The 26,233-nt window shown below is 34.0% G+C and overlaps 3 protein-coding genes across 3 annotated transcripts; 1 reads left to right on the top strand and 2 right to left on the bottom strand.

Moving 5' to 3' along the window:
- Positions 1-5,573: 5,573 nt before the first annotated feature.
- LOC108213152 (protein SOSEKI 2) lies at positions 5,574-8,141 on the bottom strand. The gene is made up of 5 exons (XM_017384891.2): positions 7,743-8,141; positions 7,534-7,603; positions 7,338-7,456; positions 6,158-6,893; positions 5,574-6,005 (listed from the first exon to the last, which is right to left on the bottom strand). Exons 1-5 carry the CDS (start codon positions 7,975-7,977, stop codon positions 5,870-5,872), a joined length of 1,296 nt encoding a protein of 431 aa, XP_017240380.1. The 5' UTR covers positions 7,978-8,141; the 3' UTR covers positions 5,574-5,869.
- A 9,678-nt stretch (positions 8,142-17,819) lies between these two features.
- Positions 17,820-18,257, top strand: LOC108212654 (chaperone protein dnaJ 20, chloroplastic). The gene has a single exon (XM_017384375.1). The coding sequence runs from the start codon at positions 17,820-17,822 to the stop codon at positions 18,255-18,257; it is 438 nt and encodes a 145-aa protein (XP_017239864.1).
- A 744-nt stretch (positions 18,258-19,001) lies between these two features.
- LOC108210517 (uncharacterized) lies at positions 19,002-24,902 on the bottom strand. Its single transcript, XM_017381842.2, has 2 exons — positions 23,589-24,902; positions 19,002-19,280 (listed from the first exon to the last, which is right to left on the bottom strand). Exon 1 carries the CDS (start codon positions 24,703-24,705, stop codon positions 23,590-23,592), a length of 1,116 nt encoding a protein of 371 aa, XP_017237331.1. The 5' UTR covers positions 24,706-24,902; the 3' UTR covers positions 19,002-19,280; position 23,589.
- Between the last annotated feature and the right edge of the window lie 1,331 nt (positions 24,903-26,233).

Here is a 26,233-nt window from a genome sequence, read left to right as displayed (position 1 = left end):
CTCTTATTATTTTCCTATTTGCCTTGGACACGTTTGCCAACGCACACTTTCTATCATTAATATCTTTAGTTTCATATTAATATTAAATATAAAAGCTTTATCATATTAAAATACTCATAAATACGAATCCAACAAGATCACTCATGACTAAATTTAGTCCTATGGATTTGGCGTCAATTAATCATTTGTCTCATGTTATGAACAGTCCCGACATTTCAAATGAGCAAAAACGGAGGGAGTATTATATTTATTGCATTGACCAAGTATAATATGTGAGATATAGTTGATCTAGGAAATACTGCCTCCGTCCCTTTTTAGTTGTCACCATTGGTTTTGTGTCGGTGAAATTGACCAAAGTTTGACTGAAATTTATTAATATTTTATCAATTGAAAAAATAAAAAAATATGTCACCGGAAATGACTTTTAATCTACTTTAAGATGTAATTTTCAGTTTTTTAAACTAATGAAGAGTGACTCATAATCTTTGGTCAAAAATTAGTCAATTTCACCAACAAAAATAGAAATGTGACAACTAAAAAGGGACGGAGGGAATATAATTTAGTAAGATGTGGTACATATGTCATCTTGGAATTACAAATAGTGACTACACTCCATTGGAAGTTGAAATGGACAAGTAATTTAAAACATTTTTTTGTTCTCAATAGTGGACATGTAATATGAAATAGAGGGAGTACTAATTTTACCAACAAATATTAAATTCTGGAAGTTTAATTCTAAAAATGCGATAGATTCTAAAAGAGACTGTTAGGGCTAGAACTTCTATAAACGGGGTTGAATATAATAGTATACAATTAATCAAAATCACACACGGTTTATATAATAAAATTCATCTTTTATTTAAAGTATAAAACTGTTACAGTAGAAGGATATTGACTCTCTGTGTGATGTTTGTTTATCACTAGGAGTTGTTAGGTTACGATGTACGATATTCTTGTTACGTAAGCTACACTTAAGTGTAAACGTATGTTGTGTTTATATAGCACACAGTTACAAGGTATCTTCTTATTTAATATGATATAACTTAACTTCTTAAAAGTTATCAATCAAAGATTCATATATTAATCTTCATAAAATCTGGAGCTATCGTATCTCCATAGAATATATATCTGCTTTAATTCATATGGGTCCACTTCTAAAAATTAGCTGCCTATAAATTATGAGAAATATCTTCCTTGAATAAACTCTGATATCTCCCTGTCAACAGTAAACTCTATTCTTCAGTTAAACTCTGATATGCATGACCTATAACTCATCAGAGCAGTTAGTCTGATATCATCAAATATTTAACAATCTCCCCCAACTTGTACATAAATAAAATGTACAAGTTCATATACGTATATTTGATGATGTTAAAAACAATAAAATGCAAATGCATCTATAGGACTGACAATCGATACAAACTATCTGGTGTCTCGGCTTATATCCGGCTCAAAAATATGATATATGTCTCCTATCCGTTTTGAAAACGATCCAAATCTGGCGGAAAAGTTAAGCAAGTATAATATATGATCCCGGATATGAGCACACCTGTACCCGCTCAGATTCGGTCTCATATAATTTTTATAATATGATCCTACCCGAATACCCGAATATGATCCATATTTCATACTCCATTCGAACTCATATACATATTATATTTTAAATCCATCACATTAGTAAGTAAATAGTCATCTTTTATAAAATATTAATATCTTATTTAACTTTATATCTTCATAGATATGATTTATTTAATGTGATAATGCGTATTATCTTCATATATATTTGATTAATGATATATACCAACATATAATTATAAATTTTTAATTTAAAATTATTATATTTATAATATTATGTTTACTTAGAGTAAATGATAATTATTTGAATAATTTAAATAATAATGATATTTAATGTTAGTGGATCATATCCGGCTCATATTCAATAGATCATAAACTACACGGTTAAAAAAGTAAACAATACGATACTGGATCATATTCGGTTCAGATCCAGATCTCAAATACCCGGGATCGATTTATATACGAATAAAATGATCCCGGGCCCAAATCTGAACAAGCTAAAAATAATATGATCCGATACTTGAGCAGAGGGGTATTCGGTCTCGCCTGGATCATTTTATAGCCCTATGCATCTATAGAATTTAAAACATGACAATTATGTATAACTTACAGAACTTAAGCTACCGTTGCAGTAAAATTTAGTGAAGAGTTCGTTCTCAGGGAAGGACTAAATACAATATTAAATTAGGTATATTACTCTTTTATATTAAATTAGGTGAATTAGATCCTAAAGTTGTCAAATATGTTTTCATTGGATATTCAAGAACTCAGAAGGGATATAAATGTTATAGTCCTCAACTTCTATGGAATTTTGTTTCCCGTGATGTTACAATTTTTGAAACTGAGTCCTTCTTTTCATCTACCTCGTCTGATACAGAACTCATTGAACTACGATATGCATGTATTCCGAATTCTTATCCCGTATCTTCTAATTCTACTCCTCTAGTTATCAAGGAACACATCATGTCAAGGAAAATAGTAAATAATGAACCAAGTGTGTGTTATAATCCTGCTCAGGTCATATCTCCTGATGTACATGTCTTTGAACATCAAGAACCATTCTCACCAACATACTCTCCAAATGACTCAGATTTGACTCCAGAGCCTGTCTTATCTGATGATCTTGATATGCCCATCGCCCTTCGTAAAGGTAAACGACAACCTTGTCCTAATCCTCGTTATCCCATGTCTCAATATGTTGTTTATGAGTCTTTCTCATTAAATTTTCGAGCTTTTATAGCAACCATCTCATCTCACCATATTCCTAATAAACTTTCTGATGCTCTACTAAGTTTAATCGAAAGCTACCATGTATAATGAAATGGATGCACTTGAAAAAAAATGATACTTGGAATTTGATGTCGTTGCCGAAGGGGAAGAATATGGTTGGTCGTTGCAGATGGATTTACGCCATTAAAACAATCCCGATTGCTCGATTAGTTGTTATAAAGCTCGTCTTGTCGCTAAAGGGTATAGTCAAACTTATGGGATTGACTATGGTGAAACATTTTCTCTGGTTGTCCGAATGACTTCTATTCAATTATTTCTATCCACAACGACTACCAAGGGATGGACTCTCTATCAGTTAAATGTTTTCAATGTGTTTTTACACGGAATCTTGGATGAAAAAGTATACATGGAGCAACCACCAAGGTTTGTTGCTTAGGGGGAGTTGGGGATTTAGTGTGCAAGCTGAAGAAATCAATATATTGTTTAAAGCAATCTCCTCGATTTTGGTTTGACATATTATCAAATGCTCTCATTCAGTTTGGTCTAATCAGGTGTCAAGTGGAGCACTTAGTTTTCTATAAGCATGCCGTGAGTGGAAGTATGTTATTGTTGGTGTATGTAGATGATATTATCATCATTGGGAATGATGAAAAGGGAATTAGTGAATTGAAAGGCTTTTTAAGCAATCAGTTTCAAACCAAAGATTTGGAAGATTGAAATACATTCTTCGAATAGAGATTGCCGAAAGTTTAAGAGGATTGTCTATCATGCAAAGAAAGTATACTTTAGATCTTTTAAGTGAAGCTGGCATGCTCGCATGCAAGCTTGTTGAAATTTCAATGGATCCTAAGACAAAGCTAATGAAGGTAGAGGAAGCTGGGTCTATTTATCTGAATATAGAGAGTTAAAGGAGACTAGTGGGGAAATTAAACTATTTAACCATAACGCGCCCATATATTGCATTCCATGTGAGTGTTGTAAGTCAATTTATGAGTTGTCCAAGAATTTCTCACATGGATGCAGTAGTACGTATTTTAAATATTTGAAGGGAACTCCGGGCATTGGTTTAGTGTGTGAAAAAAGAGGTCATCTTGATATAGAAGCCTTTCAGATGCTGATTGGCAGGCTCTCCATTTGATAGAAGATCAATAACTTGTTTTTGTGTATTTGTTGGTGGAAATATGGTGTCATGGAAGAGCAAAAAGCAACACATTGTTGCGTGTTGTAGTGCTAAATCGGAGTATAGAGCAATGGCTCATACTACTCGTGAATTAGTTTGGCTGAAACAATTACTCATTGAGCTGGGTAAAGAAATTGAAAAACAAATGCAACTATATTGTGATGACAAGGCAGCAATATATATTGCTTCAAATCCAGTTTTTGATAAGAGTACCAAACATATTGAAGTGGATTGTCATTATATTCGTGAAAAATTGCTTGAAGGAAATATAAGCACCACCTTTGTTGTGACAGATAACCAACTGGCAGACATATTTACAAAATCCTTATCTGGAAGTCGAATACGCATCACGAGGAACAAGCTGGGCAGTTAAAATATCATGTGTCCTACAATGCTCGAGGTTATAGGGGAGTGTTAGAAAATATTACTCCCTATGTCCCAATCATTTCTTTACACTTTCCTTTTTGAGGTGTCCCATATTCTTTATATTTGAAAACTTACCAAAATTAGTCAATGAACTCCACCACTTCTCTACTTTTCTTTCCTTTTCACACTACTTTTACTCCACTATCTTTTTTTTTACTATATTAAAAATCAATGGATCCCACCATTTTACCCACTTTTCTTTCTCTTTTCCCCTACTGTATACATATTTCTTAACCTCCGTGCCCAACCCATCAATGGATCCCACCACTTTACCCATTTTTCTTTCTCTTTTCCCCTACTGTATACATATTTCTTAACCTCCGTGCCCAACCCATTTGATAGGAAATGGGAGGGACGGAGGGAGTATGTTATTGTCTATGTATAGTCTATTATGCCCCTGAGGCTATCTAGTACTCCCTCCGTCCCATTTTATATGACTCTTATTCTTTTTTTAAACACTACATTTCACTATTACACCCACTACCTCTCTAATATATACTCTCTATTTATTAAATACTGTAAATACTATTACACTCGTTACTTTCCTCCACTATCTCCAATCTATTAGTAGTATTAAATATTGATAAGTCCTACCACTTTACCCACTTTTCAACTAAACTTACTACATTTTTCTTAATCTATGTGAAAGTCAAACCAGCTCACTTTTTTGGGACGGAGGGAGTATAAGTATATAACTTTAGTTAGAACAATAAGATGTGTTTTAATAGAGTTTTGTGAACAGAGAAATATACACTACTAACATCATTTAATTCTTATGACCAGGGCGAATCTAAATCTAAAATACTTTCTTCCTGTAGGTATCAACTGAAATTTTGTAATACACTTTGCAATTTTAAATTTTACGATGACCCTGTTATAATTTTATGGAAGTTGCAATCATAAAATAACATCATGAACAAACTTTACAAAACCGTCCCTGCATTTGATTCGGATATAAATATTACACAATTTCGTAGTTGAAATCAAGCCGATAGTTCGAACTCGAAGTTTGGTTGCGATTTTTGATATTAAAAATCCAGTGTATGAGATTCAAATTCAGGTTTTATCTCAGAATCGGTTCAAACGGGCACACTTCCCCTGCTTGGCCTCTCATATGGGAGTGGTACTAGTGGTAGTATATGACCATTTTCAAAACACAGAATGAGCACAGAATGAAATTTAATAAAGGAATAAGAGGTGTTAAAGTTGGCGCATAAGACAAACAGTTACAGAGGGAATCTTGAAACTTCTTTTACACCCCCTGACATAAATTTCTTCTACACCCCCTGACATACATACTAGAGTACTATTCTTTAGTTGAATTCTTGCGACTACTGGACTAGTGGGGCTACCATTGCAAATCCCATATTTTTCAGAAGTCCACACATGCCAAATCTTACAAGGAAAGTTGTAATTTCTTGCTAAATCTGTGATTAAGTAGCAAACCTTGCTAACATATCAAATGAAAGATGACAAACAGCTAGTGGAAGACCTCTTTGTTCTTGGAAGGCATTTTCCTTTACCACATTCTTTCTCTGTTTTCTTCTTGCTGTCTTTTTCTTCTCCCACCACATCACCACAAGCCTTGGAGCTCCTGCAAACTCAACAAATTAAACTCAACAAATTAGCTAGTGGATATGCATCTATACCAAAAAACATATTTTGTGACAGAACAAGTTCAAATATTTATGAGATGATATAGGGAAAGCATTGTAGATTATATGAAAATTGAGATTAAAATTGGACCTTTCTTCATTGTAGGAATTTGATTTTTTCAGCATTGGAACGGCCTTAACTCGGTCATCTTCACATATTGCCTCCACAATACTTCCACTGAAGTACTCCTTTTCTTCAGACTGTAAATTCCCAAATCTTGGATTTTCAGACATGCATCGTATCTCATCTTGATCATCTTCGTCTTCCACCACTGCCACCTTCGTCGCCACTGCACTTTTAAGCACCCCTTTATGCAAACTACTACTCTTTCTCCCCAACTCCGCCTGTTCCTTGACAATTGGGACCTTACTCTTCCCTCTAAATGACACTGACCCTCCACAGGCAATAAGGTTGTACAGCATTGAGTTTCGACTGAGTATTGACTCGGTTCCCACCATGTCACCATCCTCAAATCGCTTCGAGTTGTCATTGGCCTTGTCGGAAAGTGAAGATGAAGTGGCTGATGGTGGGGAGGAGTTGTGGTTAGCTAACTCAGGGCTTGAAATTTTGTGGCCTGTTTTGTTTTGTTGGTCAAGTTCAATTTCATCTGTGGAGACACCAATAGAACATCGAGAATACGGAGTGTTTGGAGCTGTGTAAGTTGTTTTCTCATCAAAGTATTCTTCTTCATCATCTTCATATCTAGTAGCAATGTTGTTATCAAATTCTTGCGGGTCACCATGTCGTTTTGGTACAAGAGTTTTGCGTTTTGCATGGTAGGTGCTTGGTTCCGGGAGTATTACTACTTGAGGGTGGTGAAATTTTTCTGAAAACAATGGAAAAATTACATGAGCAATAAGAATATAAATGCACAAAATTGCTCCACTTTTTTACATCAAAGGGAGCCAGACTCAATGTAGTTGAACTTGCTGAGCAAACCCTTGTAAAGAGTCTAACATACAGAGAACTCTCAACTCTTTACTCTACCTAAAGAGTAAACATGAAACTGAATAACTGATTTCTCCAAATTGACCATTTTGGTATATGTATAAGTTTTACAGCTAATCAGAAGGAAAGATTAGTTGTGATTTTTTTAAATTCTTCGAAAGCTGTTCCTAATAAAGTTTAACATCCAAGAACCCATAACAGAACCTCCCTAAAGCCATAAAAGCAGAGCATAACAATAGTGATAAATTTGGTGATTTCATCTTGTAAAATAACTCCCAAGGTTGTAGATTTTGGTACAAGTTAAAATGGTTTATGAACTGACCAGTGCAAGCAGTTTCAATAAGCTGAGAGCCTTTGAGGACGTATTCAGCTCCTTCTGATGGCGAAATTATATCATCATTCTCTGCCAAGTCATTCCACACATACCCATTTCTATAGCTTCTGTAAACATTACATTATACATATAATGTTACACCTAATTGGACACTTATAAGAGCAGAGAGTGTAAATGTAAGTACCTTTTGTAAGACCATGAGTAAAGTGAAGGCATGCTCCTACCCCTTAACACTGTCAGCCGCTCCAAAACATCTAAATTTTATACGCAAACACTATTTAAAATTCAAAACAATTTGAGAGAGATATGAAATGCACTTAGTGGGTTATTTGAGACCGTGTTTACGAGAGTAAGATATACCGGATATGTTTGGTTTGGGTCGGTGTTTCGTACCTTTAAGACGGAGATGGTGATGGGCCAAATGAGTAACTTCAATGAAATGGGGATGCTCAAGCTGACCATTCTTGGAGAGATAATAAACAACTTGAACTTTCTTCAAACTTGGAGGGGGGTGCTTCATCACCCTTGTTATTGCCCTTGTTGATTCATGCATCTGTATCTGCACACTGGCTCTCCCTCTGTCTCTCTCTGGACTTCTCTCTCTCCTGTTCTTTCCTCTCCCTTCCATGTTTCTTCTACTTTCTCAAATGAATCTGTGTAAAACCTCCTGTGTTTCCCAGAGCCACTATATGTAGCTCAAGGCAACATAAATATATATATGAACATGTTCATTTTTCTTATATTTTTGTGGTCTCAGAGTATCAATACTGAAAAGAAAATAATAATTTATCTGAAATGCTCCTGCAAAGGAATCGTGTAATTTATTGTGAATATAATGCAACCGGCTTTCCTTATTAATATAGACAGAAATAGACAATAATAAGCTGGCTCGGCTCGAGCTCGGGTTCCAACAACCAACAATGTTCGATAAGGTTAACAAGTCGAATCGAGTTTTCTTGTTATTTGACTGTACTCGACTCGTTAAATACTCGGACTCGGTTTTGACTCGTTAAAAACTCGACTCAACAAAAAATATGCATTAAAAAAAAATTTAGATTTCAGTTTCAGCCTCTGTTCTAAAAGTAGGTGATTAATCACGATTAATCACCGATTAATCCTTGTTCCATAGCTCATCGAACTGATTAAATTTCCGATTAATCCTTATTTCGTGATTTCACCGATTAAGTCCGATTTCCGCTTTTTACGACACTAGTTTTAGCTTTATGCATGTGATGTGTCATGCGAGTCCAAGGTCAAATGTTTTTTAAAATCTAATCATGCATTAAGGAAAAGACTTGAGATGATCTTGTTTGGTCAATGGGAGTAATCCAAAGCAATGGCAGAAAGTGACAAGCAGGTCTTTTTCTGCAAAATGTCAAAAGGTGCAAAAAGCTTTCAGGATTTGGTCTAAAATCTGCAAGCACAGTGATATGTTTGCAACAGTGTGGCCGTGGGATCATTTTAATTCACTTGGATGGACTAGTAAAAGGTAAAATGGAAATTTGGAAAAGAGTAGTTTTAATGTGTGCTTGGTTTGTTGGTAGAGGTGAACTGTTTGGAAAATGAGAGGTGATCTGATATATTTCATATTGCCCATACCATGCAGATGCAGAGCTCCCACATGTGCTTCTTCACACCAATAAACTTCACCTGTCTTGTGGCTCCGTTTCTTTCAAATTCTCTTTTGCTCTCTGATTATATACTGCATGTCATACAAATGGACACAGGACCACTTATCTAATTTGCAAAGCAATATTTAAGATGAATGGTTTAATATTAATTATAAACTGAGTTGAATTTGTAAATTTGTACTGTCCATAACAAGAAAACACCCATTTACTACATCAGATTTTGTGGATGTTTGATCGGGGCTTTTAAGCCCTGCTTCTGAGTTTATAAATTACAAGGATTTATTCATGTCGTTTGTGTAAAAAGTCAAAAAATACTTATAAAAAGCTGAGAATACTATTAGCTTTTTTTCATGACTTTTACTTCTTTTCCAAACACTTTAATCACTTATAAGTCCTAATTTGTTTCTAACTTCTACTCCCTCCTTCCCATTTTAATTGTCCAGTTTGACTTTTAAATGGTCAAATTGACCAAACTTTGACTGAAATTTACACATATAATACAATTCTAAAAATTAAAAAAATTATATCTTTATAAAGTACATACAATATATTATAAAATGTAACTTTTACTTTTTTAAAATAATAACAAATTTGTTCTATATACTTGGTCAAAAATTAGTCAATTTGACCGTTGAAAGTCAAAACAGGACAATTAAAATGGGAAGGAGGGAGTAATTCATTTCTTTACTTTAAATAAGAAGTACTTATTTCAAGCACTTCTTACTTAAAATAAAGAAGTTGGTCATAAATGAGAAGTAAAAAAGTTAATAAAGGAGGTGTTTGACCCGGGTTTTTAAACCCGACTTTTGAATTTATAATTTAGAAGCACTTATTCGTATCATTTATGTAAAAAGTCAAGAAGTACGTGTAAAAAGAGAAGAATACTAGTTTTTGTTTCATGACTTCTACGTATTTTTAAAACACTTTAATCCCTTGTAAGTATTAATTTTTTTCGACTTTTACTTCATTTTTTTACTTTAAGCCAGAAACACTTATTTTAAACTCATCGAAACCGTTCAAAATATTTGGGGGAAAAAATAGAAGCTCTCAGAGAAGTTAGCATTTTCAATTTTTTTAAAATACACTTACTAATTACACAAACGAATCAAGAAAAACAAAAGCTAGAGAGCACAAGCCATGCACATTTTTTGAATTTATTGTTATCTCATTTGATTAGTTACTATCACAGATATAGTACATACAGATCAATAAAAATAATAATTAATTAGTGTCCTGTGATGATATCCGGTGTACAATTAAAGGAAGTTATCTGGGACCATCTGGCTCTGTCCTGCAAAAGTTTTTGCCCTCCCTTCTCTCCGAACTTCATTTTTATCTTGACTTTGTTACTAAAGTTGCTGCTCTTCATAAATACAGATATGTTTTGTTTACCATCTTACGAAGATGCATTTGGGTCGTAGCAAGTCTATTCAGCTGCTCTCTGAGCAGATTATATACATTCTCGAGAAGTAAATTAAAACTTGTAAATGACTAAATTGTTCGTAAAAGAATCAGCATGTCAAGAAAAATAAAAACTGATCTTTTATTAAGAAATGTTGTGCCCAAACAGACACTATAATAACAATTAAACCTAATTACATGTATATTGTATGTGCGTTTCAAGTACGATCAGAGAATGATAATGAACACAGCGACGTTGAGTTTTTTTCTGGTTAAATTGGATGAGCCTTACTCTCTCCCGTACACCCGTTAACAAACAAGTACTTAATTAAAACAGTGTTCTAAAAAACGTATTATGCGGTCGTTTAGACAGTTGCAACAGAAGATGTCACCAATAATGATAATCCAGGTTTTATTCCGAACTTTAATCCACTTACAAATGATTTATTTGAAAGTCAGTGTTTTGCAGATAAGCAAACTGCTATTTGTGCAATAAAAGAGATATATATCAAAAAATCCAAAAACTATTATGTTGTGAAGAGTACTACAACATTGTATGAGGCAAAATGTGTTGTTTCTGGATGTCCATGGCGAACTCAAGGTATAAAAAGAAAGAGATATGGTCGTTTCGGAATCTCTAAACTCCCTGTTGAACAAAATTGTCTTTTGAGAATAATCCAACGAGATCACAACAAGCAACTTAGCTCAAAGTTAATTGCAGATAATAAGATTGCCTTTTTATTAATTATTAAGTTTTTTAATTTTAGTTGTAGTATTATTTTATATTATTTATATTGCTTAATATATGTTTTGTACTTGAGATCGGCAAAACCAACTCCAAACTAAGTTAGTTTGGAAATGGACTCAAAAGAACGGAGCTGAGGTTGTGGGTGATGATGAAAAAACGTCTAAAGCTGGAATGCATGTAATTGAAGAGGAACCACAAAGAGAGAAGTCATGGGGAGACCATTAATATATTTTGTAGTAATAATACCTCCATCGTCTTTCTTTAATTATCACTTTAATTTTTTCACGTAATTTAAATTGATTAAAATATATATTTTCATTTATAATTTTAAAATGTTCTTTTAATAAATAAAGGTTTATAATTTATATTTTTATTCATAAAAATAATTTTAAAATAATTAATGAAGTTATGTTTTTTAATCGACTTAGCCGGATAACGATGATTTGTAGAGCGGAAAGATATAGGTGTAGGCTATTACCTGCTGTACATAGTCTTGTCCTGTCCTACGTCTCATCACTGCTCTTAACTGTTGTACACCTAGCTACCACCCAGAGCTCTTCCGCCTTTATTCCGACTCTGCCCTCCCACCTCCTTTCTTCTACTCCAAAACAAGTCATCTTCCATCCTCTGATCCTCCTATACGGGCTATACCTTGGCTTAGGTTAAGCATTGCTGCTTCTCCGCACTGTAATCCTAATTATTAAAACTCCAAAGTAGGATTAATAGTTACGGAATCTCTTTGTCCTGTATCAATTTATAAGTTATTGAAGTATATAGGGGCCGTTTGGGTGAGTTTAAAATAAGTGCTTCTTGTTTAAAATAAATAAGTGGAGTAGAAGTTAGAAGCAAGATAAGACTTATAAGTGATTAAAGTGTTTGGGAAATAAGCAGAAGCCCTGAAACAAAAGCTAGCATTCCTAGCTTTTTATAAGTGCTTCTTGACTTTTTACACAAACGGTACGAATAAGTACTTCTAACTTATAAGCCGAGAAGCCCAACTTAAATGTGGTTGACAAACACCCACATAGTATTACTTCATTCCTGTATAAAACACTTGAATAATAGTAATTTGTTGCTACTTTGAAGGAAGCTCTTCAGCTTATAAGTTGAAAACCTTGATTTACTTTAGTTTAGCAAAAAAAAAAACTTGATTTACTTTAACTATTGAAATTTGATATTAGCAAAATTTATGTAATTACTTTGAAAGATCATTTATCATTGTAGTTGTAGTTTTATATCTACGAAATTACAAATAATATTAAATTATCTAAATTATTAAATTAAAAATTATTGTTCACTTGCCACAAAATTTTGCAGTAGTCACATTTCTTTAATAAAATAAGACGGTCCCGCATTATGACGAACTTGATGATTTATTTGATGAATGACTTTGAGTGAAGGAAGGACAAAAGATCTCATACAACAACAGAGCGTCCAATAGAGAATGAAACACAAGAGTTTGGATTAATGTATGTACCAAGTCTAGTCGATGTGAGCAAGAGTAGATGGGGAGACAAATCTCAGACTAGCCAGCCTGCAGACTAGACCTATGTAAAAGTACTACTACTACTTTATGACTAGTACTCTATGTAATTCCATGTGCTGTATACATTTATATCAAGTCAAGTCATGTGAGGCACTGCAATTGCTGTTTTTGGGTGATAATAACAGGGTCTCTAGCACCTTTTAGGGGTAATGGGTAATTACCAGTACACTACTATTCCATTAGATATATAAAAAAAACAGTATATTAATAATACTGTAGTTGCACTATGTAATTAAACCCCCCATAAAGTTTATTCTTATCTTTGTGCATATGGTAAAGTTTCCCAGCTGGATCCCTGGTATCATAACATATCACTTACCGTTGGCAAATAAAATAAATTTGTGCAGGAAGGTATTCGTTATGAGTTTTTGACTTTTGGAACTCAAGTTATTCAGTGAATCATTCTCCACGCTTCTTTTTTAGCCCAGACCAGTGCTGCAGTGCAATGCAAAATATTTTGTGTTTGGTTGAGATGAATAAGTTTGAAAAAAAAGAAATGAAAAACGCATTATATTATTGTTGGAATTTTCATTCATTCTAGCATTTCATTTCTTACCGTAGGAAAAAATGGGTTTCTTTGTCAGAGGATGTATATATACGTATGATGAATTGTATCGAATACAATAGTTGTCACAAGGAAATTTTTTCATTGAAAAAAGTTTATTTTCTAACTGAAGGTCATGCAGTTTTAGTATATTTGTCGAGGACCGACTCACCAAATATGGTCCTTACCTCCCTTTCGGACTCCTCGGGAGCTTTTTTTTGCCGTCTTTAAAGCCTAACTGATCCCTTAAATCATTCACATGCTAATTCAAATCTCCATCCTTAACCATTTTATCAATCAATTTTTTAAGGTGGAAACATTTGTAAGTGTTATGTCCCTTACCCTGATGATGATCGTGATATTGATATCAGGCATCTTCATTTTAGGGGGCCGAACGAAGCTAGGTTTACCCTTAATTTTATTTAGATTCTTCGAGACATGACTATTTAAGGGGGTGAATGTCATTTTATCTCTATCTCTCCTACGTTTGACTAACTTATTAATCTTAGTAACGTCCCGATTATCTCTTCTAGAGTCGAATCTATCATTCTTCTTTGATTCATTATCCGACTAGGAGCTATATCGATTGTCCCTACGGTTGTCCTTATAACTACCTATAGATTCCATCTTCCTACATATGTTTTTACCACACAGATATTATCATACAAAAACTTGGGTGATATATCATAAAGAGAGGACCGAAGCTTCTTACTTTTTATGGGGTCTAAGAACCTGCACCTTTAACCTTGTCAAGATTAGTCACCAATCTGGTTTCTTCTTTCAACTGAGCCAAATAATCTCCCAAACTTTTCGTTCGGTCTTTGTCTGTAATGAATCAGAGTTTTGCTATTCTTATATCTTCGACACAAATGTGAATAGTGCCTCAAAAACTTCTTCTTCAGCTGCTCAGCTGTTGTCTATAAATTTAGCCAACCTCTTATGGATGACTAAATTTATTGAACCTCTACAGGTCTGTAAGGGAATCTGTAGAAAGATTGTACATCATTTATTACCATATTGAATTGTTATATTCTATTTTAACAATTTAAAATATTAATAACATACTATTTTTAAATTATAGTCAACCAATATAACCAATACCATTGAAGCAAAATGTCTTACAGATTCAGCAAATTTTACATAATGTCTTACAGATCCAATTTAGCGAACAATTATAGTCAACGACGTTGACGATGCTCTTGACTATTAGTAAAATATAACAGCTCTTTTGTTCTTGACGATTCCTGTGAAAGTTTCTGGCTCCTACTTATCCGATAGAAAAAAGCTGGCCGGCGTAGAAATTGACGACGCTTTGTTGTTAAATGATGGTCGTGTTGAATTTATTATTTAATAGTCAGATTTTATATTAAATGATGGTCGTGTTGAATTTATTATTTAATAGTTAGATTTTATATTGGTCTTTTAATAAATGCCGATTACGGATTATTTTTAATATGAGAGTTAGTCATTATTTAAGAAAACAAAAATAGAATATGCAATCGTTTTAAAATTCTTTTAACACATATATTTATTTTATACGGAAAAATCAATCAATATACTTATATAAAGGAGAAACGAGGGGCGTGTAGGTGGCGCCTCTCACATCGCTCCGTTCTATTTTTTTAATTTTCTGGAATTTTTAGATAAAACATATCAAAAATTAGAACTACCTTTTTTAGTTTCGGGTATATTAGAAGCAAATTTCAAAATCTGATTTTGTTTCAGATTATTTATGGAATATAGTAGCTTGAAAATTTTAATTTGATTTTGTTTCTGATTATTTAATTATGAGAAAGAGTAGCACATAAGTCTTTCTGTACCTATAAATACCCCTATACATTGCAGGGTTTTGGATCATTTAAACACAACCTTCTCTCTTTTATTACCACAACCCTACCTCTCTTAAAGTTAGTTATAGACCGTTATGTGGGAGTCGACAAATCCAAACACGGGAAAAGAATAGTCTTGACATAATATTGATGGATGATATTAATAAATTAACTATTAGTGATGTATGTCTGTTGGTTATTCTTTTATAATATTTGTTTTGTTCGTCGGATATGTTTGTTTTTGTTAATTTTTATATGATTTACTTTGTACGCAGGAAAAAATTATTCATGCATAATTTGTTTGCTCCGTTTAAGCAACTTTTAAGTGAAGACTGTTTATACAGTATTAAAAAAATAAAAATTGTTACAAGTAAGGGTAGTTATAGATGCTATTTCACGGATTTAAGTTAGATGTTTTTGTGCTCAATCAATCAAAAAAATTGGAGGAAGGTGACAATGTAAGAACATGATTATTTTAAAAAAACACAAATAAAATTAAGATTCGTCGTGCTTTAAATTGTTAATACGTGTATAAATTTATTTTCAATTTTTCACCATGAATTATATTCCAATTTTGCAATTTTATATATTAGTATTGATATTACATCAAGATTTTTATAATATAAAATTTATTTTATCCTACAAATATTAATTTTGAAATATTAATATACATTTTATAGACAACCACAAAATTATTTTATTCTATAAATATTAATATTAAATTATTAATGTAATTTTTATAGGCCACCGCAACGCGCGGCTTCTCAACTAGCTAAAGCCAGTTTATGAACTTGAAATTTGACCGCTTTCCTAAAACTCAAATATAAAATATGTTGATAGCTTCGTAATTTACTCACAAATCTACAAAGATGCTTACTGCACACTGGCACACCTGTATAATTAGAGAATCTTTTATTAGTGTGTTCAAATTCTATAATGTTTGTGAGATGAAGAAATAGTGAATACTCCTCCCATTTTTATTTGTGTGTGTTTTACCAGTGCGGTTTTTAAAAAATAAATGCTTGAATCATTTTTAACCACTTAAAAAAGCTAATGGATATTCGATACTAGAGCTGTAAACGAACCGAGTCGAGTTTTTGCGAGTCGAGTTCGAGTTCGAGTTTTTGCTAAACGAGTCTAGCTTGATCGATAAGGTAAACGATCATTTTTTGTTGTTCGAACTCGAGTTCGTTAAGAACCGAGTCGAGCTCGAGTTGGTCGCGAACAATTCGAGTCGAATCGAGTTCGAGTCGAGCCGTTCGCCATAATTTGATTTTTTTAAAAAAAATAATTAATATTAAAAAAGTTTTTAAAATATTTATTGAAGATTCAACCACACAGATGTTGAGATATTCTTATTTTAATGATTTTACAAAAATATCACAAAACAAAAAATATATTTGATGTGAAATTTTAATAATCAACTAGTGAAATAACTAGTACTTTATATATGTCTGGTTCTGAATTGATGTTATATTTTTTTCTCAAAAAAATTATTGACAATTTAACCGTAAGGATGTTAAGATATAGTTATTTTAATGATATTAGGAAAATATCAAAATGAAAAAAAATTACATTTCATTATCCATATTTTTTTACACATTAAAAATTTAAAAATCATATATATTTTGTTTAGCGAGTCGAGTCGAGTTCGAGTTTAACGAGCCGAGTCGAGCTCGAGTCGATTACAAGTCGAACACTAGTAAAACTCGACTCGACTTAAGTTTCTTAACGATCAAATTTTTTTGTTCGAACTCGAGCCCTATTCGATACTCTCACTTTACATATGTTGTTCAATGTTTCATTATTCAAAGAGGGAGATGGGATACAAGTCGCACCGAGGTGAGCTCTTTCCAAACCGTATTATAATATTTGAGTTTCGGATATTAAATATTTTGACCAGCAACCCAGTATTCACCCGGTTGACCAGTATGTTTATCTTATACTCCCTCTGTCCCATTTAATTGTATACGTTTCTTTTCAACTGCTCGACACACATTTCAATGCTCTTATAAAATATAGTTCCGTAACTTATTTTTGAGATTTTCTTTTTCTGAATAAAAATATAACATCCAAACTTTAATTCAGAAAAAGAAAATTTTAAAAATAAATTACACAACTACACTTTACAGGAGCATTAAAGTCCGTGCCGCGTCCCCGTCCCCCAATGTATACAACTCAGGGGGACGGAGGGAGTAATATTTTTAACAAATCATTGATTATAACTGAATTATTTTAAAATTTTCCATGAAAATATATTTATTAGACTTATTATAAATCTTTTAGCAAATTTAGTTTTTTAAAAACTTATTAATATATTTCTAAAAATATATTAAAACAAACCATCTACAAATTAATTAAATTTTATTCTAAAAACATATATTATTCTCATATAAATATATATGCATGTATATTCAAACAAAATTTAATATTAAAAAATATATAATATAAAAATAAATATTCAAAATTACACGTAAATTTAACCTGCTGTAAGCCAGCATAATATAATTTATGAAAATGATAATATTGATTTAGGTAGGCACGGTACCTCGTATTTTCCTCTGAAACACCTTAGACAACGACTTGATGCCAAGTTTACATTCAACAAAACCGCGTGAAGCTAAGTTTGTGTTGTCTCATGTATTGTTTTCCCATTGGTTAATATCAAATCTATACCTACTTTTTTAAAATTTCTTCTCTCCTAATCTCCTATATAACACACACATTAACATTCCACTAATCTCCGCAAGGCCTCTCTGTAAACGTATACCATGGAGGTTTCTTTACAACTAAACACAAATAGTTTGCCAAAAGCCATGCAAAGTGCTATGAGTGTCAAAAATTCATGCAAAGTGAAACCCAACTTTTATCAACTACTTTCTTTAAGCTCAGAGGATAATGTAGGGTTTCATGAAATCAAGAAAGCTTATAGGAGCAAGGCTCTTGAGTTTCATCCTGATGTTTGTCCTCCCTCGAGTCGAGCTGAGTCGAGTCGAAGATTCATGGAAATACGAGAAGCATACGATACTCTCTCCGATCCTCATTCGAGGAGAATGTATGATTATAAAATGAGTTTAGTCGATTCTTTGTTTTATGAAGATGCAAGAGGAGACTTGTCTAACAAAGTGTGGGAAACACAACTAAGTGGACTTCAAAAACGGTCCCTTGATAAATTGGACAAGAAGAAGAAGAAAAATGCTTGTGCATGAAATTGTTTGTGTTGAAATATTGTTATTTTTTGTTATTCCCCCACGTTCTTATTACTACAATTTGGTGCTTCAAATTCAAAAAATAACTGAATTGTTGATGAATTTCAATTCTTTCAAGGTTGTATTCTGTGATTCTAATTCTCAGGTCCAAATAACATTACCGATATGCAAGAAGAATTCTTAATGGAATATCGAAATTTCAGCTTGCTGCAAACTTCTAGATTGATCTTACTGGAACTATTCATTTATTTAAGTTGGTAACATCAAGGCTTACGACAGGATTCCACAACGGCCGAGATTAAAGATGATATACATGAAACAAGCCAATATTATAAAACCAATTAATATCATCGTTTGCTGTATAAAAGCTATTAAATTTTTTGACTAAATTTGTTAAATCGATCCTTAAACATCTTTCCGTGTCTCTATTAAATACTAACTACGTTCCAAATGTATATATTAACCGATGATAATAGCAACAAACAATCAAACCCTTCCACAAATTTGTCAAACTTTCATCAGAGGAAAAAATAGTTTATATTGTAAGAAACAATAATGTAATAATAAATAAATAAATGTATCACATAAAGATCTCAGTCAACATGCACAACCATTTTCTTTGCAAGAGATTCAATCCGCTTTTATATGGTGATTGAAAGTATAGATTGCCTCCCAACAAAATGAATAACTGCTGCTCCATCACACAGATGAATCAAAAACTCAACACAGAGCATACTGAAGGTATGCAAACTAATTGGGAGGTTTTTAGCATATCAGAACAATGAAGCACAAATTTCATATGATAGGAGCAGACTTGTAAAATTACAAACGCATAGTTATTCAAACTTTTTTACTTTTGTATTCCAACTCTTCCAAATACTTTATGGTATCAGGAAAAACAATACGATGCATGGCCTGACAGCCTTCAACCGAATTCTATTCACTAGTCAACCAAGTAACTCCACATTCAGCCTCTTTGAAAGTCTTAACAGATAATAGCTGCCTGCAGCATTCGGCAACTTTCTGCACAGACAAATGAGTTTAAATCATACATCCGTTGAAACCAAGAGAAACACTAAGAACATGAGCAACTAACAAAAAGTTGACTTCTTACTACAATCATCGAGTCTTCTTCGACAACTTAAATTACTACCAAAACAGAATATAAGAGAATCCTGAAATGGATTATATTCACATGATCACATCTTGAATTAACCCTGAAGATAACTCGAGAACAAAAGAGAGAAAAATTATTGAAATTTGATAACACATTCGAGAACTCTTTGCAGCAGTTTCAAAGTTGTCATAGGGCATATAATTTTTCCTCTCACGATCTTCAAATAATTAATTTATCTCCCTAAATAAACTTCCTTGTGTAGAAGTATTTTAGAGCAGCCTCTCCTTTAGACACCCACAAGTTGTCTATAATCTTCATGACCCATAAATGTCGAAATGAAGTGGCCCTTAATCCTTGTGGTGACACTTGACGGCTTGCCTGGAGCACCAAAGTTTTAAGCATACGTTTTGCTACCTTCCACGAAGATGACACAATGTTTTAACAATAGTTGTAATAGTGTCCACCACAGGGACGCCAAACGCCAAATCTGCCATATAATGCTATGGCACTCTATATCATAAGGCGCCCAGCTTGCCTTAGAATCATGGACTATGGCGCATGCGGTGCAATACATTGGCCGCAGGTCAATTTGGCCCGGACAAATCCTACTTGGTTTTTTTAGGTCGTATATAAATGGTGCGCTAGTTTGCGATAAGAAATTATTTCATATTTCAAACTTTACTAGTATCAAAGTTTTTGTGTCATTTTCCATATTTTATCCATAATTTAAATTCAAAATATTTTACAGTAAAAAAAGGATAGATAATGTGGATTAACCGCAGAAAACCCACACCCTAAGGTGATCTAACTGGTGAAGAATCACTACTCCCAGGACTTATCAACCACAGAAGAGAATAAAAAGCATGGATCACAACCCATAACACAAGAGAGAACAATCTCAATACATTTATAATTAAAAGTCTTTCCAATAATGATTGGTTATATCTCATTATATCAGAGTATATACCTAAACTTAGGTACCCAGTAATTAAGATCTCCTGATGAAGGAAACAAATCATTTTCTTATTCCAGAATATTCCTAATAATCTATATATAATATAATTAAACTTCATAATAAATTACAATATCTATTCTTAAGTAATAAAATTTAAAAAAAAGAAAAGAAAACAAATATCTTTATCCTTTGTTCCGCATCACTCCCCTAGACATAAATTCAGTTTATTTGATAATCTGGATGCAAATACCTTTCTAATAATTATGGTTGAATCAGTTGTGTCAAGACTCCTATGGTTGGGTGGTGGTGATGAATGATGGTGATAAGTTAAATAGAAACACAGATGCCGGGTGAAAATTATGCTACATAAGTTGAAAGTCATGCAAAAGTATTCTACCAAAAAATACTTCAGACTCCAAAATGTAACATGATTGTACCTTGCTGTTCTTGCATGACAGAGATACCCAAATTACTTGAAAGGTAATTGTTACAGATATGACCACCCGTTAATTGCATATTAATATGTGGGGCTAGTGGTTTATAAGATTTTATATTAAGCCCAAGTGTTAATGAATAATTGTCCAATAGGCTTTTTTATTAGTATTTCTCTTACCTATACAAGTCATATAACCCACATATCACTACGACTTTCTTAAAGATTTGATATCAACATTGATTTGAGTCTCGTATTTGGGTCAAAAGACACTCTGAGTAGTGGGTGTTCTATGGTTCATCCGCCCAAGTTTATTGTTATTCTCGTTTTTTTTTTTGTGTCATCTCTGATGTGTCAAGAGCTTAGGAATTTTCATCAATTTCTTAACTGCCGGGAGATGATAATTTCAAACTTAAAAAAAGAAAGGTTCATCACTGGAATCACGGTTCACCAATGGAGTACTATGCATTCAGGAGGGAAAAATAAAGTAAATCAGCTGAGGAACATGAGGCTGCTGTCTTTTAAAAAAGGGTAACATTAATCCATACCTTTAAATATTGTAGTGAAACTGCAGTCAGTTCTATAAAATCTTACAATACCAGTAATGATGAATTTCTATAGTCCAGCCCGTATAAGTCCTGATTTGACATCTTAGCCTCTACAACTTCTGGTTTTTCATATTTTAGCCCCTAAACTTCATATTTTTAGCATACGTTCCATGTTTGTAGTCATGCCTACGCACATATAATCTCAAACCAATTAGTAAAAGATAATTTTATTTGTTTTGAACATGAAAGTAAGTTATTGCACTACTTAAGTTCATCATCGTCAAAAACAAGTTATGTAAATATGAGCTGACCTTGCTGAGTGGGATAACCACATTAAGATTGCTTGGTTTGACTCATCAATTACAATTACAAATGCTTGTTGGAACACATATAATTTGAAGGTACGACATTATGAGCTCAACAAACATCTTCAGTTTTAACATCCGGGGAGAAACAATTGGTGTGTTGGCTTCCAAGCCGTACTCAAGACTAGTACCTCCATTAAAATTGCAAAGGAAAATCCAACTGAGAAGGTTAAACAAGTTGAGGATACAGAGTCACTTTAAGTTAAAGAAACCAAGCAACAAACTGAGTGTTTTGAAATTGTTGAGAATATGAAGTGGTCGACAATTTATTGAAGGTTGATCATATTGAGTATATCATTCCACAATACTTGTTTGCACCTCTCTTGTTAGCTAGTCAGTTTTCAAAGTTATTTGCACAACTGTGCCTTCAACAGAAGTCATAGTTGAGGTTTCTGTTGTGTGGGTGTGTGTGTGTTGGGGGGGGGGGGCTCATGGTTGAGTCTTCTCATGGACTCATGGAAAGGATGACTGGGAAGGGAAGGGAAGAATATGTACATTTGCTATTAATTAGTATGTTGGTGGTGGTAGGGGAGGGGGTAAACAAGCTCCTGGTTGTGTTTTCTATGGAGAGGATGACCAGGAAGGGAAGAATATATACATTTGCTATTAATTAGTATGTACCTGGTAGAGGTGGGGGAGGGGGTAAACAAGCTCATGGTTGAGTTGTCTCATGGAAAGGATGACGTGGAAGGGAAAGGAAGATTATATACATTGGCTATTATTTAGTGTGTATGTGCGTGCGCGCGCGCGCGTGTGTGTGTAAGGCCATTCAGTATAGTAACATGTTCTAGATCAATCACAGGTCCTCACACATCTCAAAAAAATTCCGATCTTGACTATATTAATTTTACTCCTAAATTTACACCCACGCTATGTTACTCCGACTCTTCTATTTAGGTTGTCGTACCCGTGTCGGACACTTGGGCACTCGGACACGACACTTATTTCGTGTCGGATCCTTTGACTAAAATGTGGACACTTTGACCAATTTAAAAATCAAATATGAGTCAAACTTACAATTCAAAAGATATATGTGAGAGAAACGAAAGAAGGGAGAATGGGATTAAAGTACAGAAAAAGCCTAATTTGCAAAATCATGTCTAATTTGAGTTTTATTGTTACTTTTGTTAAGATGTCTAACTTACCATACTTGCTTACTAGTATATTATGATGTGTCCCCGTACCCGTGTTCAAAAATAAGACAGTGTCCCCGTGCCCCCAATTTTCAAAGTTTCCAAATCCAACACTTGGATATGTGTCGTGTCCGATATTCCGTACCCGAGTCCGAGTAACATAGCACCCACGTCCAGAGACAAAATCTGGCTAACAAAATCGGAATCAGGTTATGTCACAATTAAAATGGGGCCATGAGAATGAATATAATATAAACAATTACATTCTTGGGCTCCTTTCTTTCCAATCAGAAGAAAGTTTGTGACATAACCTAATACATTTAGATCTCTCATCAAAAGTGCAATACATCAAAAAACCCACTAAATTGTTATGTTTAACCCTTGTACTTAGAACTACATAACAAATGAAAATAACATTGGATCATATTAGGCACATAAAAACTACTTGAACAATATAATCAGCGAACAGGTTGGTGATAACACACTTACATTGCACACTTATGCATACCGACGAGAACTACTAAACAAACAAGAGAATACTATCTAGGATTTGAGGCTCACGACTCCAGATACATGTTAAACTGCGACCATTGCATCTAACAGGATGCAATAGATACTTGGTAGCACTGTGAAATACTTTAATGAGAGCCTTATTCATTCCATTTTGGTGTCTAAAGCAAGTGAGCACTTAAACAACTTCTGTATACGTAAGTGTAAACTCTGGAAAAAAACAAAAAGGCAACATAAAAAACAATTGTAATGAAATTGCAAGTATTTTACCTCATACACGAGTACACGTCGAATCAAAGTCATCCGGAGCAACACGAGCAATCCAGTTGCTCAACGTCTTCTTAATATCGGCATGATTAACATAGGCCAATTCATACATACTACACAAATTCACCACAAGAGTCTCATTCAATGCCATAGTTGGAATCCTCTCCAACGAACTTTCCAACACCTTAATTGAATCGGACAAATCCCTCAAATACATCAAACACAGCGCCTTATTATTAATGGCCACAACATCATTCCCATCCCTCTCAATACACTCGTCATACTCTCTAACCGCTGAAACATAATCCTTCCCAACCAAATAAATCAGGGCCTTATTCCGCCCAACCAAATTCCTCAACTCAACTCTGTCATCCACTTGGTTCTCAATCAACCCAAACGTGGCCTTGGCCCCATCCAAATCCCCGTACTGCATTTGTATGTACCCTAATTTCGACAACAAACCCATTCTGTGATCCAACTTATGATCATCACCCTCACCATCACTCTCACTCTTCTGGATCAAATACTTAATCAAATCCAAACAAACCCCGTATTGTTTCAAACTCAAATGATGACTAATAATTGAATTAATAACGAAACATTCCCTCTTTTCCCACAGCGCACGCGAGGTGCTTGACAAAATGTCACTAACCAATTTCCCCCTTACAAATTCCAACAAAACATACAACCTATCCAGAGTCTCCTGCCTACTATTCCCACTAACCTTAGCGGGTAATTCAGCGTGCAAAACACGAAGAATGAAAGGCACCATGGAGCCGCATTGATTGGGGTAATGTTTGGGATAGGTCTGGTAAAGATAATTGGGGGAATCGAGAGAATGGTCGAGGGAATCGAGTTGGTTCAAGGCATCGGAGAAACGACGTAGTTTGATCAAGGAGAGGAGATTGTAGGAGAAGTAAGTGAGGTGGTGATGGGGTTTGGAGAGGTGGGGACGAGCCTGGATGACTTTGTCGAGAATAGTGAGCCATGAGCCACGACAGGCTAGGTCGTGAAGGACGGAGAGGTCAGGGGAGACCTCGTTCAGGCTGCCGTATGCCTTGCTTAGTGGATCGGCTCCTGCTGCTGGGGCTGGGGCTGGGGCTGGATCCAACTCGGACATGCTTTTTTACAATCTCAATCAACTTTGTAATTCTAACAACAAACACATAAATCTTATTCCACTATTGTTTCCTTTGAGATCCTAACGCAAGGCATGTCTGGCCTCCTTGAAAATAAGGATTCATTCCCACTAAAATGTTGTTATTTTAATATAAAACTAGCATGATAGCCCGTGCCCGTGCAAGAGCCATAGTGGGTGTGGTTTAATTTGCTGCATTTTTGAAGAAATTTTGTCGGATTGTAATGGAATCTTGCAATTTTTAAAACAGCCGTTGTTAATACAATAGAGTGTTCGAAGTTTGATTGTTTGTGAATACCAAAAGCATGGTCGTGGGAGCTTAACTCGACATATATAATGTTTAATGCTAACACTTAAACAGTTTTCATTCTCTTCATCAGCGTGGCCAGTTTGTTCACCACCACATTTTGAGCTATTTGTAACTGAACATTGCACCACCACAGATTAAACTAGTGGGGGGTCTAGTTGGTCCCTTGTTCTCTTCCATACAAGAGATTTGGATTATCAGGTTAGCAATGAAATTCATTTTTAGTTTGTTTAGTAATTAATATGACAATGTAGGGAGATGCCATATGTAATGAGTTTGACAGGTTGAGTACTTATTTGGGTTTATGTCTTGTAACGGGTGTAAATATAACGATTCATAAGGATTTAGGAAAAAATGAGTGGCCTCTATAGAACTTTTGTGTGATCATGTAAATTACCTCGGTATCCTTCCTAATTGGATATAATAGACTAAACCAAGTAGGAAACATGTAAGGCGAGTAAGAAGTCATTTGAGGAAGCTATTACTTTTGTGTTGTTAGAGTTATGCAAGAAATGTTCACACCGCCTCTTATATGAACTTCAATTAATGGCATATAAAGTTTACCAGAACTGTAAGATGTGGCAAACCTGAAAATTGAAAAGCGGGGGGAGGGGGGATGGGCCTAAGGACGCATTGTGCCTGCTGCAAAATATAAGTATAACAGTGAATGAAGATAAATCTACCTACAGAATTTCTCCTTCACAAATTTTAGGTCGAGAAATTAGCATCACACACATATCTATGTAACATTTTGTGCATTTTAGGTATTTTGCTAGCAGGTTACATTCTAGTGCTCTTCAATTAGATCGCTGCTGTCTATATAATAATTTTGGGGCTTTATTTTATTGAAATTATAGGCAGAACTCATGTTTTAGGCTAAAAGAGAAAGTTTTAGAAGATTTTTTCCCCCTTGTCACAGAAGTTAATACACATGTCAGAATATTTTGTTTAAAAGGTCATTTGATTTAATCAACCATATTTTGCACTCGATCTGGGTCCTAATCTTTGATTTATGACAAAGTAATAGTGAGGGAAAACCGAAAACACTAAAAACATCTAAAATCTTTCTAACGAGGGAATAAGGAAAACACTTAATACAGACTTTTTGCCTTTTAAATCATCTCATTTAGAGCGATGAGAGAGAACTCTTAAATGGCCAGATTGACAAAGATGTAACTGCATAGAGAATAAAATAGAAGTAAC

This window comes from Daucus carota, chromosome 3 (assembly GCF_001625215.2).
Source record: "Daucus carota subsp. sativus chromosome 3, DH1 v3.0, whole genome shotgun sequence".
Classification (NCBI taxonomy): Eukaryota; Viridiplantae; Streptophyta; class Magnoliopsida; order Apiales; family Apiaceae; genus Daucus; species Daucus carota.
The sequence above is the reverse complement of the archived record's forward strand: the minus strand, read 5'-3'. Positions and strand labels throughout refer to the sequence as shown.